The sequence below is a fragment of the Macaca fascicularis genome, chromosome 4 (assembly GCF_037993035.2).
Source record: "Macaca fascicularis isolate 582-1 chromosome 4, T2T-MFA8v1.1".
NCBI lineage: Eukaryota > Metazoa > Chordata > Mammalia > Primates > Cercopithecidae > Macaca > Macaca fascicularis.
In genome coordinates this window covers 155,202,971-155,217,545 of record NC_088378.1, presented here as the reverse complement: position 1 = coordinate 155,217,545, position 14,575 = coordinate 155,202,971, and the positions used below count along the sequence as shown (strand labels likewise).

The following is a 14,575-nucleotide window of genomic DNA, read 5'->3' as shown; positions in this document are numbered from 1 at the left end:
TTTGTCTAATAAAAAAAAGTCCTACTGGCTTTTTCCAGGAAGCCAGGAAGAGGATCCTTGAGCCTCACCTCCATTGTTTCCCTTGTGCTCAAGCAGAAGCCCTGAAATAAAAGTCCTGTCTGGGAAATCTGCTTGGCTCCGTGTTAATTTCCATTACATGGGAAACCAAAGAGCCTGTGGTCTGTAATACTAGAATAAAGACAAACAACATAGACCATGCAAGTGAACACAGGGCCCAGAAACAAACTACCATATTTGATCAAACGATCTTCAACAAGGATTTCAAGACCACTCAATGGGAAAAAGATGGTCTCTTTATTAAATGGTTTGAAAAACTGGATATCCACATGGAAAAGAATGAACCCTTATCTTGAACCATATACGAAAATTAACTCTAAATGGATTAAAGACCAAAGTATAACACCCAAAACTAAAAAACTTTTAGAAGAAAACAGAATTTCAGGACATGAGATTTGACAATGATTTATTAAATATGACACTAAAAGCACAGGCCACAGAAGCAAAAACAAACAAATAGGACTACATCAAATGTAAAAACTTTTATGCATCAAAGGATGTAATCAACAGAGTAAAAGGCCAACCTACAGGATGGGAGAAAATATCCACAAATTATATATGTGATAAGGGATTAATATCCAGAACACAGAAAGAACTCCAATCCCCAGTGAAAATGGCTTTTATCAAAAAGGCAATAATGGATGCTGGTGAGGATGTAGAGAAAGGAGAATCCTTGTACACTGTTGTTGGTGGGAATGTCAATTAGTACAGTCATTATGGAGAACATCATTGAGGTTTCTCACAAAAACTAAAAGTAGAACCACAATATGATCCAGCAATCCCACTGCTGGGTATATATCCAAGATAAAGGAAATTAGTACATCAAAGAGATAATCTGCACTCACATGTTTATTGCAGCACTATTCACAATAGCCAAGATATGGAATTGACCTAAGTATCCATCCACAAATGAATGGACAAAGAAACTGTGCTACATATACACAATGGAGTATTATTCAGCCATTTAAAAAAAAAGAATTAAATCTTGCCATTTGCAACATTATAGATGGAACTGTAGAACATCACATTAAGTGAAATAAGCCAGGCACAAAAAGACAACTATCACATGTTCTCAAATGTGACAGCTTAAAAAAAAAAAAAGGGGGGGGGGAACTGTTCCATGGAGACAGAGAATGGAATGACAATTACCAGTAGGGAACTCATGGAGACAGAGAATAGAATGATGGTTACCAGAAGATAGAAAGGGTGGTGGTGAACGGGAGATAAACAGAGGACACAAAAATACAGTTAGAAGGAGTAAGATCTAGTGTTTGGTAGCATACAATACAGCAAATATAACAACAATTCATCGTCTTATTTCAAAATAGCTAAAAGAGTGGAATTAGAACGTGCTAACACAAAGAAATAATAAATTCTAGTGGTAATGGACATCCCAATTACCCTGATTTGATCAACACATTGTATGTTTATATCAAAATATTACATGTACCCCATATATGTGTACAAATATTATGTATTATGTAATAATTAAAAATAAACCTTTTTTTAAAAAAGGTAAATCCAAGCAAAATATAAAAAAGAATTCCTACAACCACTCCCCAAAAAAGAAGTTGATTAAAAAGTGGGCAAAGAACCGAAATAGGCATTTCTCTAAGATTACAGACAGATGGCCAAAGAGTATATGAAAAGATGTTCAACATCACTAACCATCAGAGAAATGCAAATTAAAACCACAGTGAGATAACATTTCATACCCATCAGGACAGCTATTAACAAGAAAGGGGAAAATAAATGTTAGTAAGGATGTGAAGAAACTGTACACTATCAGTGGGAATATAAAACAGTGCAGCCACTATGGAAATAGTAATTTCTCAAAAAATTAAGGACAGAATTTCCTTATGATCTAGCAATTCCACTCTGGGTATATACCCAAAGGAACTGAAAGCAAGGTCTCAAAGAGATTTGTGCGCTCATGTTCACAGCAGCATCATTCACAAGAGCCAACAGGTACATGCAACTCAAATCTCCATCAACAGACAAATGGATAAGCAAAATGTGATATATACATTCAATATATTATTCTGCCTTAAAAAGGAAATTGTGATACATGCTACAACATGTAGAACCTTGAAGGCATTATGCTAAGTGAAATAAAGCCAATAACAAAGACAAATGCTGTATGATTAATTAACATGAGGTACATGAGATAAACATTAATTAACATGAGGTACTTAACAGAGATAGTACTGTAGAACTGTGACTTGGCAGGGCCTGAGGGGAGAGAGGATATGAGGTGGTATCGTTCAATGGGTATAGACTTTCAGTTTTGTAAGATGAAAAATTCTGAGATGAAAGGTGGTAATGGTTGCGCAATAATGAGAATATACTTAAAGTCACTGAACAGTGCACTGCAAAATAACATAAATTATGTTATATATATTTTACCGCGATTCAAAAACAAATGTTTCCATCGCAGCTAAAAAGACAATGAATTTTTTAAAATAATTATTCATTAAAAATCCTATTTTAAAAATCTGATAGAATATCTAAATTTATTTTATATATAATAATTTATTATCAGGAGGACTCAGGTTAACAGAGATACTGGGCCGGGTGTGATGGCTCACGCGTGTAATGCTAGCACTTTGGGAGGCTGAGGCAGGCAGATCACGAGGTCAGGAGATAGAGACCATTCTGGCTAACACGGTGAAACCCCATCTCTACTAAAAATACAAAAAATTAGCCAGGCATGGTGGCGGGTGCCTGTAGTCCCAGCTACTTGGGAGGCTGAGGCAGGAGAATGGCGTGAACCTGGGAGGCAGAGGTTGTAGTGAGCCGAGATCATGCCACTGCCCTCCAGCCTGGGCGACAGAGCAAGAATCTGTCTCAAAACAAAACAAAACAAAATACCAGAGATACTGTCTGGGGCTTAGAAATCCACTGGCAGAGGTATCTAAACCAATCCAATCAGCATTTACACATAATAAATACTTCAATTTATCTGCAATCAGGATTTACATACACATAGGCTGAAACGTTTCCTGGGGTATCAAGTATTCCAATATTACTGTAGTATATACTACGAAAATGCTTTTTACTTATCCCATTCTCTCATCCCTGCATCAGTTTCTCCTATAAGAGAAAAGTGACAGGATAATTTTCCAACTCTTGGCAGGACATCAACTAAATCTAGTATATACAGACACCAAAGAGGAAAAAGAAATCCAACACAGGCCAGGTGTGGTGGCTCATGCCTATAATCCCAGTGCTTTTAGGAGGCTGAGGCAGGAGGATCACTTGAGGCCAGGAGTTCAAGACCAGCCTGGGCAACATAATGAGGCCTCACCCCTACTAAAAATTTTTAAAACATAGCTAGGCATGGCAGCACACTCTTGTAGTCCCAGCTACCTGGGAGGTTGAGGAGGAGAATGTAAAGTGAGTCACACCGTTTTTTGTTTCCCAGGGCATACAAAAGTTATGTTTACACTACACTATAGCCTATTAAGTATGCAATAGCATTATGACAATAAAAACAATGTACCTACTTAAAAAAAAAATTGCTAACAAATAACAATCTGCTGAGCCTTCAGAAAGTCATAATCTTTTAGGTGGTGTTAACAGGTCTTTGCCTCAATGTTGATGGCTACTGACTGATCAGGGTGATGAGTACTGAAGGCTGGGGTGGTGGTGGCAATTTCTTAAAATAAGACAACAATGAAATTTGCCTCATCGATTGACTATTCCTTTAAAAGATTTCTCTGTGGCATGCAACGTTTTTGATAGCATTCTAACCGCAGAATTTTCAAAATGGGAGTCAGTCCTCTCAAATTTTGCTGCTGCTGTATCAACTAAGTTTATGTAATATTCTATATTATTCTGTAATCTTAAAAATGTGCACAGTATCTTTACCAAGAGTAGATTCCATCTCAAGAAATCACTTTCACCAGGCGTGGTGGCTCACACCTACGATCCCAGCACTTCCCGAGGCCGAGCGGGGCGGATCACAAGATCAGGAGCTAGAGATCATCCTTGCCAACACGGTGAAACCCCATTTCTACTAAAAATACAAAAAATTAGCTGGGCGTAATTTTTTGTAAAAATACAAAAAATACAAAAAATATGCCTTAGTCCCAGCTACTCGGGAGGCCGAGGCAGGAGAATTGCTTGATCCCAGGAGGCGGAAGTTGCAGTGGGCTGAGATTGCACCACTGCACTCCAGAGTGGGCAACAGAGCAAGACTGTCTCAAAAAAAAAAGAAAGCACTTTCTTTGCTCATCCATAAGAAGCAACTCCTCATCCATTCGAGTGTAAGATGCTGCAGTAATTCAGTCACATCTTCATACTCCACTTCTAATTCTAGTTCTCTATTTCTACCACATTTGTAACATTTGTAGTTCCTTCCTCCACTGAAGTCCTGAACCCCTCAAAGTTATCCATGGGGACTGGAATCAACTTTCTCTAAACTCCTATTCATGTTAATATTTGAACCTCCTCCCGTAAATCACAAATGATTTTTCTCCCCCCAGTTAGCCTTGACTCGAAACTCAACGAATGTTCTTAATGTCATCCAGAATGGTGAATCTTTTCCAGAAGGTTTTCAATTTACCCAGATCTATCTGAGGAATGACTACGACAGCTATAGCCATATGAAAGGTTATTTCTTAAATAATGAGACTGGAAAGTCAAAATGCCTCCTTGATCCGTGGGCTGCAGAATGGACATTGTATTAATAATCAAGCATGAGAACATTAATCTCGATGCACATCTCATTACAGCTCTTGGGTGACCAGATGCACTATCAATGAGCAGTGCTATTTCGAAAAGCATCTTTTTGTCCCCAAGCAAGAGGTCTCAACAACACGGGCTTAAAATGTTCAGTAAACCGTGCTGTAAATAAATGTGCCATCATCCAGGTTTTGTTGTTCCAATTACACAGCACAGGCAGAGTAGATTTAGCATAATTCTTAAGAGCCCTAGGATCTTTGAAATGGTAAATAAGTACTGGCTTCAACTTACAATCACCAGTTGCATTAACCCCTAATAAGAGATTAGCCTATCCTTTGAAGCCAGGTATTGACATCTCTTCTCCGGCTATCAAAATCCTAGATGGTATCTTCTTCCAACAGGAGACCACGTTTCATCTGAAAATGTGTTGTGCTGCGTAGTCATCTGATACAGTTTAGATGTCTGTCCCCTCCAAATCCTATGTTGAAATATGATCCCCAATGTTGGGAGTGGGGTCGAATGGGAAGTCTTCGGGTCATGGGGGCAGATTCCTCATGAATGGCTTGGTATCCTCCCCAGGGTAATGGCCTCAAGTGATATTTGGTTCTTAAAAAGAGTCTAGGATCTCTCTGCTCTTGCTCCCTTCTCTCTCCATGTGACTGATATGCCTGCTCCCACTCTGCCTTCTGCCATGAGTAAAAACCTCCTGAGACCACACTAAAAGCCAAGCAGATGCTGGTGCCATGCCCACACAGCTTGCAGAACCATGAGCCAAATAAGCTTCTCTTCTTTATAAATTACCCAGTCTCGGGTATTCCTTTGTAGAATGCAAAATGGACTAATACACCACCTTAGTCAGTGTTTTTAGCTAAATCTTCTGGATAACTTATTGCAGCTCCTACATCAGCACTTGTTGCTTCATCTTGCCCTTTTATGTTATAGAGACAGATTCTTTCCTTAAACCTCATGAATAAATCTCCGCTGGCTCCCAACTTTTCTCCTGCAGGTTTCTCATCTCTCTCAGCCTTCACAGAATTCAAGGGAGTTAGGGCTTGCTCTGGATTACGCTTTGGCTTAAGGGAATGTTGTAGCTAGTTTGATCGTCTATCCAAACCACTCAAACTTTCTACACATCAGCAACTGGTTGCTCTGCATTCCTATTATCCTTTGTGTGTTAACTAGAGCAGCACTTTTAATTTCCATCAATAACTTTTCCTTTGCATTCACAAGTTGGCTAACTGGTACAAGAGGCCTAGCTTCAGGCCTGTCTCAGCTGTCCACATGCCTTCCCTCACTAAACTTAAGTACTTACAGCTTTTGGATAAAAGACGGGGAACTCTAATTTTCACTGGAACACTCAGAGGCCATTGTAAGGTTATTAATTAGCCTAATTTCAATATTGTCAGAGAATAGGGAGGCCCAGAAAGAGGGAGAGAAAAGGGGAATAGCCAGTCGGTGGAGCAGCCGGAACACACACAACATTTACTGATTAAGTTCATCATCTTATATGGTTGTGGCTCGTGGCACCCCAGAACAATTACAATAGTAATACCAAAGAACACTGATTACCATGATAGATACAGAATTTAAAAGTTTGAAATACTGTAAGAATTACCAAAATGTAACAGACACAAGGAGAGCGTGTGCTGGTGGAAAAATGGCACTGTTCAACTTTCTTGACATGGGATTGCCACAAACTCAATTTGTAAAAAATGCAGTATGTGCAAAGTGCAATAAAATATGTATTTATAAAATTAATATTTAGTAAACAACTAAATTTATTTAGGACTGCCATGTTAGCTTTCCAGAGTCTGACATTACTTCAACAGCAGATATATAGTCACGCACCACATAAGAACAGTCAACTAGCCTGGCGCAGTGGCTCACGCCTGTAATCCCAGCACTTTGGGAGGCTGAGGCGGGCGGATCACGAGGTCAGCAGATAGAGACCATCCTGGCTAACACGCTGAAACCCCGTCTTTACTAAAAATACAAAAACATTAGCCGGGCATGGTGATGGGCGCCTGTAGTCCCAGCTACTCGGGAGGCTAAGGCAGGAGAATGGCATGAACCCGGGAGGCGGAGCTTGCAGTGAGCCAAGATCACACCACTGCACTCCAGTCTGGGCAACAGAGCAAGACTCCGTCTCAAAAAAGAAATAAATAAAAAACAATCAACTACAGAACACATATGCAACAGTGGTCCCATAAGATTATGAAGAAGCTGAAAAATCTGTATCACCTAGTAACATCATAGTCATCCTAAGGCCTTAGTGCAATATATTACTCAGGAGTCTGCAGGCATGCCGATATCTTTTATATCATATGTACTTTTTCTATGCTTATACATGTTTAGATACACAAATATTCACTATTATAATTGCCTACAGTATTCAGCACAGTAACAGGCTGTGCAGTAAATAAATCCAGTGTTGCCAGTCAAATAAAACTAGAGCACATACATTTATGTACTCTATATAATACTATACTTGGTAATGATAATAAATGACTATGTAACTGTTTTATGTATTTACTATACCTTTTATCACTAGAGTATACTATCCTTCCACTTACATTTAAAAAAAAAAAAAAAAAACTGGGTCCCAGGTGGTGGCTCACACCTGTAATCCCAGTACTTTGAGAGGCCAATGCAGGCGGCTCATTTGAGGCCAGTTCAAGCCCAGCCTAAGCAACACAGTTAGACCTCGTCTCTACAAAAAAAAATTTTTTAATTAGCTGGGTGTGGTGGCACATGCTTATAGTCCCAACTACTTGGGAGGCTGAGGTGGGAGGATCGCTTGAGCCTGGAAGGTTGAGGTTGCAGTGAGCCATGATTGCGCCACTGTACTCCTGGGTAACAGATCGAGACCTTGTCTTTAAAAAAAACAAAAGTCAACTGTAAACAGCCTCAGGTAAGTCCTTCTGGAAGTATTCCAGAAGAAGGCATTGTTATCATAGGAGATGACAGCTCCATGCATGTTACTGCCTCTGAAGAGTATCCACTGGGACAAGATGTCAGGGCAGAAGGCCATGATATTGATGATACTGACTTTACGTAGGGCTAAGTTAATGTGTGCATGTCTTAATTGTAAACAAAAGTTTTAAAAGTTAAGGAAAAAAACAGTACTATAGAAAAAAGCTTAGAGAATAAGGACATTAAAAATATTTTTGTTCAGCTATATAATCTATGTTTTAAGCTAACTGTTTTAACAAGAGTAAAAAAGTTTTTTACATTTCAAAAATTTATAAATAAGTTACAGTAGGCGAAGGTTTATTGTTGAAGAAAAATCTTTTAGTAAATTATAACCTAAGTGAACAGTGTTTATATAAAGTTTACAGTACTGTACAATAATGTTTTTAGGCCTTCAGATTCACTGATACTCACTCACTGACTCACCCAGAGCAGCTTCCAGTCCTGTAAGCTTCATTTAGGATTAAGTACCCTAAACAAGCATACCATTTTTTATCTTTTATATCATATGTACCTTTTCTATGCTTATACATGTTTAGATACACAAATATTCACTATTATAATTGCCTACAGTATTCAACACAGTAACAGGCTGTGCAGGTTTGTAACCTAGGAATAGGCTACAGCCTAGGTAAGAGTAGGCTTAGTCAGTGTGAGTATACACTATGATATTTGCAGTGACAAAACTGCCTAACAATGTATTTCTCAGAATGTATCCCCATAGTTAAGCAACACATAACTGAGTGTTTTGAGAATGCACTGTCAAATTTAAGTGTAATGCTTCACAGAGTAAATATGAACTGCAATTTCTCTGTAATATCTAGTAAGATCTATATTCATCTTATTGGGGAGTTTAATAAGATGTATGAGTCACATAAGTCACTCTTATGTGACTACCGGTATTAATAAGTAGACACAGGTCAAGGCAGACTGTAAGAAATGTCTGGCCAACATGGTGAAATCTTGTCTCTACCAAGAAGTACAAAAAATTAGCCGGGCGTGGTGGCAGGTGCCTGTAATCCTGGCTACTCAGGAGGCTGAGCAGGAGAAATGCTTGAATCCGGGAGGCAGAGGTTGCAGTGAGCTGAGATCACGCCACTGCACTCCAGCCTAGACAACAGAGCAAGACTCCACCTCAAAAAACAAAACAAAAACAAACAAACAAAAAAAACAAGAACTGACTGGGACTTACAAGGTTTAAGATAGCAGAATTCAGATCTAAGACAAGCATGAGGCAGAAAAATGCTATCAAGTTTTTGAAGTAGGCCAGGCACGGTGGCTCACACCTGTAATCCTAAGCACTTTGGGAGGCCAAGGCAGGCAGATCGCTTCTGCTCAGGAGTCCAGTCTGGGCAAAATGGCGAAACCCCATCTCTACTAAAAAAAAAAAAAAAAAAAAAAAAAAATTAGCCAGGCCTGGTGGTCCACACCCGTAGTCCCAGCTACTTGGGGGGCTGAGGTGGGAGGATCACTTGAGCCAGGAGGTGGAGGTTGCAGTGAGCTGACATTGTGCCACTGCACTTCAGCCTGTGTAACAGAGTGAGACCTTGGCTCAAAAAAAGAAAATAAAAAATTTTTTTTTAGTTTTTGAAGTAGGTAACAAATTGCTGCCCACAATTTGCTTCTAAATATATCAGGTGAGCTGGCGGTAGGAAGGTAGGGAAATAGATGTGGGAAGAGTAAACAAGATCAGCCATGACTTGATTATTGTTGGAGCTCAGTGATGGGGAGCTGGGGGCAGCAGATCGGCAGGGAGGGGGGTGTCATTGTACTATCCTCTTTATTTCTCTAGGTTGAAAAATTTTCCATAATAAAGTTTAGAAGTTATGCACAAACGTGTATAATATACTTGTAACAGAAAATCTTCCTTATATCAGTGTGAGTTGACCTTGGCATAAATTCAACCTGCTACTTTCATGAAAACACAAATACACACAAACTGTACAGAGAATGAGAAACTCCATGTCTTTCACCCCTAAATTCTTCAAGTTAGTTAATCCTTACAAATATGTTCACTAGGATAGAACAGATCGTTTCTTTTTTTTTTTTTTTTTTTTTTGAGACGGAGTCTTGCTCTGTCACCCAGGCTGGAGTGCAGTGGCCGGATCTCAGCTCACTGCAAGCTCCGCCTCCCGGGTTTACGCCATTCTCCTGCCTCAGCCTCCCGAGTAGCTGGGACTACAGGCGCCCGCCACCTCGCCCGGCTATTTTTTTGTATTTTTTTAGTAGAGACGGGGTTTCACCGTGTTAGCCGGGATCGTCTCTCGATCTCCTGACCTCGTGATCCGCCCGTCTCGGCCTCCCAAAGTGCTGGGATTACAGGCTTGAGCCACCGCGCCCGGCCTCTTTTTTTTTTTTTTTTGAGATGGAGTTTCGCTCTCGTTGCCCAGGCTGGAGTGCAATGGCACGATGTCGGCTCACCGCAACCTCCGCCTCCCAGGTTCAAGCAGTTCTCCTGCCTCAGCCTCTCGAGTAGCTGGGATTACAGGCATGCGCCACCATGCCCAGCTAATTTTGTATTTCAGTAGAGATGGGGTTTCTCCATGTTGATCAGGCTGGTCTCAAAGTCCCGACCTCAGGTGATCCACCCGCCTCGGCCTCCCAAAGTGCTGGGATTATAGGTGTGAGCCACTGCACCCGGCCAGAACAGATCGTTTCTATAACCATCTTAGAAAAGATAGTCACTGTGGATATACTAGAACTCTCTAACCAAAAGGAAACAAATCTCATAACCAGGAAACAGAGGGGGAAAAAAACAGAAAAAGAAAAGCCAGAATCCCTTTCACCGGCCAGAAAATAAAGTAACAGAGGCAGTCAGCTTAGAGATCTACCAGATAAAGCCTCAAGATGGCTGCTGGTAATATATTTAAAAGCAATTTTGAAAAGTACAGATATTAAAACTTTAGTTACTCTAATAAAAGTAAGCGGACATTCAAAGAATACATCTAGTTGAACATTACTAAGAAAAATTAGATTTGCCATTTCTCTAAAATAAAAACCATTCTTTCAGGGCCATTTCATTATCACTATTTTTTACTACGGACAGATCAGGCAGGGAGACGTTGCTAAGCACACCAAAATTAACAGGGCATATATCCAAATCAATTAGTTATTTGAGACTTTAACATAGGACTACAAAAAGTTTTTTGTAATTATGTATTTCAAAACATGTAGTGAAAGAAAAAATATTTATACTGAAAGAAACATACACTGAGAGATAAGTTGGGCTTCATCAAAATTTAAAACTTGTGCTTTAAAGGATAGGATTGGCTTGGCACTGTGTCTCACGCTGGTAATCCCAGCACTTTGGGAGGCCGAGTCGGGTGGATTATCCGAAGTCAGGACTTCGAGACCAGCCTGGCCAACATGGTGAAACCCCATCTCTACTAAAAATACAAATAATTGGCCAGGTACAGGGGCACACGCCTGTAATCCCAGCTACTCGGGAGGCTGAGGAAGAAGAATCGCTTGAACCTGGCAGGCAGAGGTTGCAGTGAGCCAAGATCCAAGATCGCGCCACTGCACTCCAGCCTGGTGACAGAGTGAGACTCTGTCTCAAAACAAAACAAAACAAAACAAAACAAAACAAAACAAAAAAGGGCTGGGCGCAGTGGCTCATGCCTGTAATCCCAGCACTTTGGGAGGCTGAGGTGGGCGGATCACAGGGTCAGAAGATGAGACTATCCTGGCTAACATGGTGAAACCCCATCTCTACTAAAAATATAAAAAATTAGCCGGGCGCGGTGGCAGGCGTCTGTAGTTCCAGCTACTTGGGAGGCTGAGGCAGAAGAATGGTGAGAACCTAGGAGGCGGAGTTTGCAGTGAGCCGAGATAGCAGCCTGGGCAACAGAGCGAGATTCCATCTCAATAAATAAATACATAAATAAAACGCTGATAAAAAAAAGATACCCAATTGGAACCTGATTATCATCCTCCTCCCACACAGTTTATGTACTGCCTGATTAGATTTAACATAACTAGGTAATATATTCAAAATTAGGGCATGAAAAGCTATCATTCATGACAAAATATCCACATTTTACTTACCTTCTGTATTACTGACTGCTGGCTCAGGTGTGATTCTCCCATCAGTAATATTAGAGCTCTCCTCATCGGCATATATCAGATGGTCCTCTTTATTTTCGGGCCAGCGTGGAACCTCGCTTGTGTCTGTTGAACAGCTGCATACATCTTCATTCTTGTTGAAGTATCTTTGTAGCCACCCTGGCACAATATTCTTAACAGACTCTGTAACCCTGCTAAGAATGCCCTATTGGGAGAAAAAACATATTATGACAGTTTCAGAAACTTATCTTTTTAAAGTAAGTACCTACTTACTGAAAGCCAGGCCAAGCAAAATACAAAGGTGTCCAACAAGTTTGCTAAAATTCAGTTACTACAGTTACTGCTAATATAATGGTTTTTACAAATTCTATAGATGTGAAATTCTTTCTTCTATATGCATACACAAGCCAATAATTGTTCCAAATGGCTGTGCTATTCTAATCCTTAAGAAAACCCCAAAAGGCCATCAAATACACAATACCGAGTTTAGATTTACTAATATGTAATACACGTTTTAATCCCAGAGAAAAGGCATCCATTTTTTTCCCAGTATGTTAAAACAAACACAAACAACACTTTCAATAGCTTTCTCAAGCAATTATTTTACTGTACATTCTTTAAGAAAAATAAAAATTCAGACAAGTAGAAACAGAGTTTAAAAAAAAAAAAAAAACAGTAACTAAAACAATCTGGCCGAGTGAGGGGGCTCATGCCTGTAATCCTAGCACTTCGTCGGGGCTGAGGTGGGCAGATCACCTGAGGTCGGGAGTTTGAGACCAGCCTGACCAATATGGAGAAACCCCGTCTCTACTAAAAATACAAAAAATTAGCTGGGCATGGTAGTGCATGCCTATAATCCCAGCTACTCAGGAGGCTGAGGCAGGAGAATCGCTTAAACCTGGGAGACAGAGGTTACAGGGAGCCCAGATTGCACCATGGCACTCTAACCAGGACAACAAGAGCAAAACTCCATCTCAAAAAAAAAAAATAATAATTAATCCAACAAAAATAAACTCAAGAAATAACCTTTTCTGATGCTGAAATTTCACTACAGCAAATGTTGGCTGAAAATCTCAGTGATTAATTTTATTACGGTGACTTTTTTTTTTTTTTTTTTGAGACGGAGTTTTGCTCTTGTTGCCCAGGCTGGAGGGCAATGGCATGATCTTGGCTCACCACAACCTCAGCCTCCCGAGTTCAAGTGATTTTCCTGCCTCAGCCTCCCAAGTACCTGGGATTACAGGCATGTGCCACCACACCCAGCTAATTTTGTATTTTTAGTAGAGACAGGGTTTCTCCATGTTGGTCAGGCTGGTCTTGAACTCCCGGCCTCAGGTGATCCGCCCGCTTCCGCCTCCCAAAGTGCTGGGATTACAGGCATGAGCCCCCATGCCCAGCTATTATGGTAACTTTTAAAAGAAGGAAGGGAAAATAATGTGGTATAATAGCTATCAGTATTATTTTTATTGTAGTTTGGCTATGTGCCAGATACTATTCTAAGCAATTTATACATATTATTCAGTTTAATCCTCACCATAACTTTATGAACTAATATTCCCACCTTATGGATAAAAGAGAGATAATGAAGTTAAATATCTTGCCCAAAGTACAAACACAACTACCACAGTATATCTAAGACAGAGTAAAAGTATGGGCTTTGGGATTGCCAGGACCTAGCGTAAAATTTGAGGACGTCCCTGTACTTGGATTTACTGTAGGTAAAATAAGAATATCTCTGCCTCCTATTATTTATAGTAATTATAATGAAAATCAAATCAAATAATGTGAAGGCATGTATCAATTTACAAGGTATAATAGAAACATACTGAAAACTTTTTTACTAACAAGGAAAAAAGCTGACAATAGACAAACTGGGGTAAGGTAACCAATTTTAGGCAACAATTTATTTCACAAAGCAGATTTAGTAGGGCGTCAGAGAAAAAGTCAAAGAAAGGAAAAAAACGACTCAGTAGGTACAGAAAACAATAAAGTCAAGGCAGAATATATAAATCTACCTAGAAGGGAAACTCAAGACAGAGGCCTTAAAATATCCTGCTAACAAAAAAAATGGAAGACACTTCTGATACAGGCACTTGAATAGTAATGTCCTTACTATTTGAAAAGGTATAGGTAACAACTGAGAAGCATGTAATTATTTTTTTATGTATTGTGCAAATTTTCAACAGATCTACAAGTAAGCTCTCTATCAAACACATGAAGCCAAGTTCTAGAACACTAACTACTGAACAACATAAATTCACTGTTCCCTTTTTCTTTGCTAATATTACAGTATTAGTTACTATGGAAAAAAAGACTATGGAAAGAAAGACTACCTATTACTAGTTACTACCTATTACTAGTTACTAGACTACCTATTACCTACTACCTATTACCTATTACTACCTACTACCTATTACTAGTTACTAGTTACTAGACTACCTATTACTAGTTACTATGGAAAGGAAGACTACCTATATTCAATATTTAATATTTGTAAAAACACACCTAATACTAGTTACTTATCCCATTTCCATACTTCAAGACTTGAAAGTGTTTACAAACTATAATACAGGCCGGGCGCGGTGGCTCAAGCCTGTAATCCCAGCACTCTGGGAGGCCGAGGCGGGCGGATCACGAGGTCAGGAGATCGAGACCATCCTGGCTAACACGGTGAAACCCCGTCTCTACTAAAAAAAAAAAATACAAAAAAACTAGCCGGGCGAGGTGGCGGGCGCCTGTAGTCCCAGCTATTCGGGAGGCTGAGGCAGGAGAATGG

At 39.8% G+C, this 14,575-nt stretch overlaps 1 protein-coding gene across 3 annotated transcripts in view; it reads right to left on the bottom strand.

The window, feature by feature from the left end:
* NUP153 (nucleoporin 153) overlaps positions 1-14,575 on the bottom strand; it is a 93,216-nt gene that overhangs the window by 63,359 nt on the left and 15,282 nt on the right. For all 3 annotated transcript variants that reach the window (XR_012434219.1, XM_005553949.4, XM_015449872.3), the window contains exon 2: positions 11,782-12,004. Coding sequence is in view for 2 of the 3 variants with exons in the window: in XM_005553949.4 (XP_005554006.3) it covers positions 11,782-12,004 (223 nt within the window). In the remaining variant the exon portion in view is untranslated. The remainder of the gene's footprint in view (positions 1-11,781; positions 12,005-14,575) is intronic.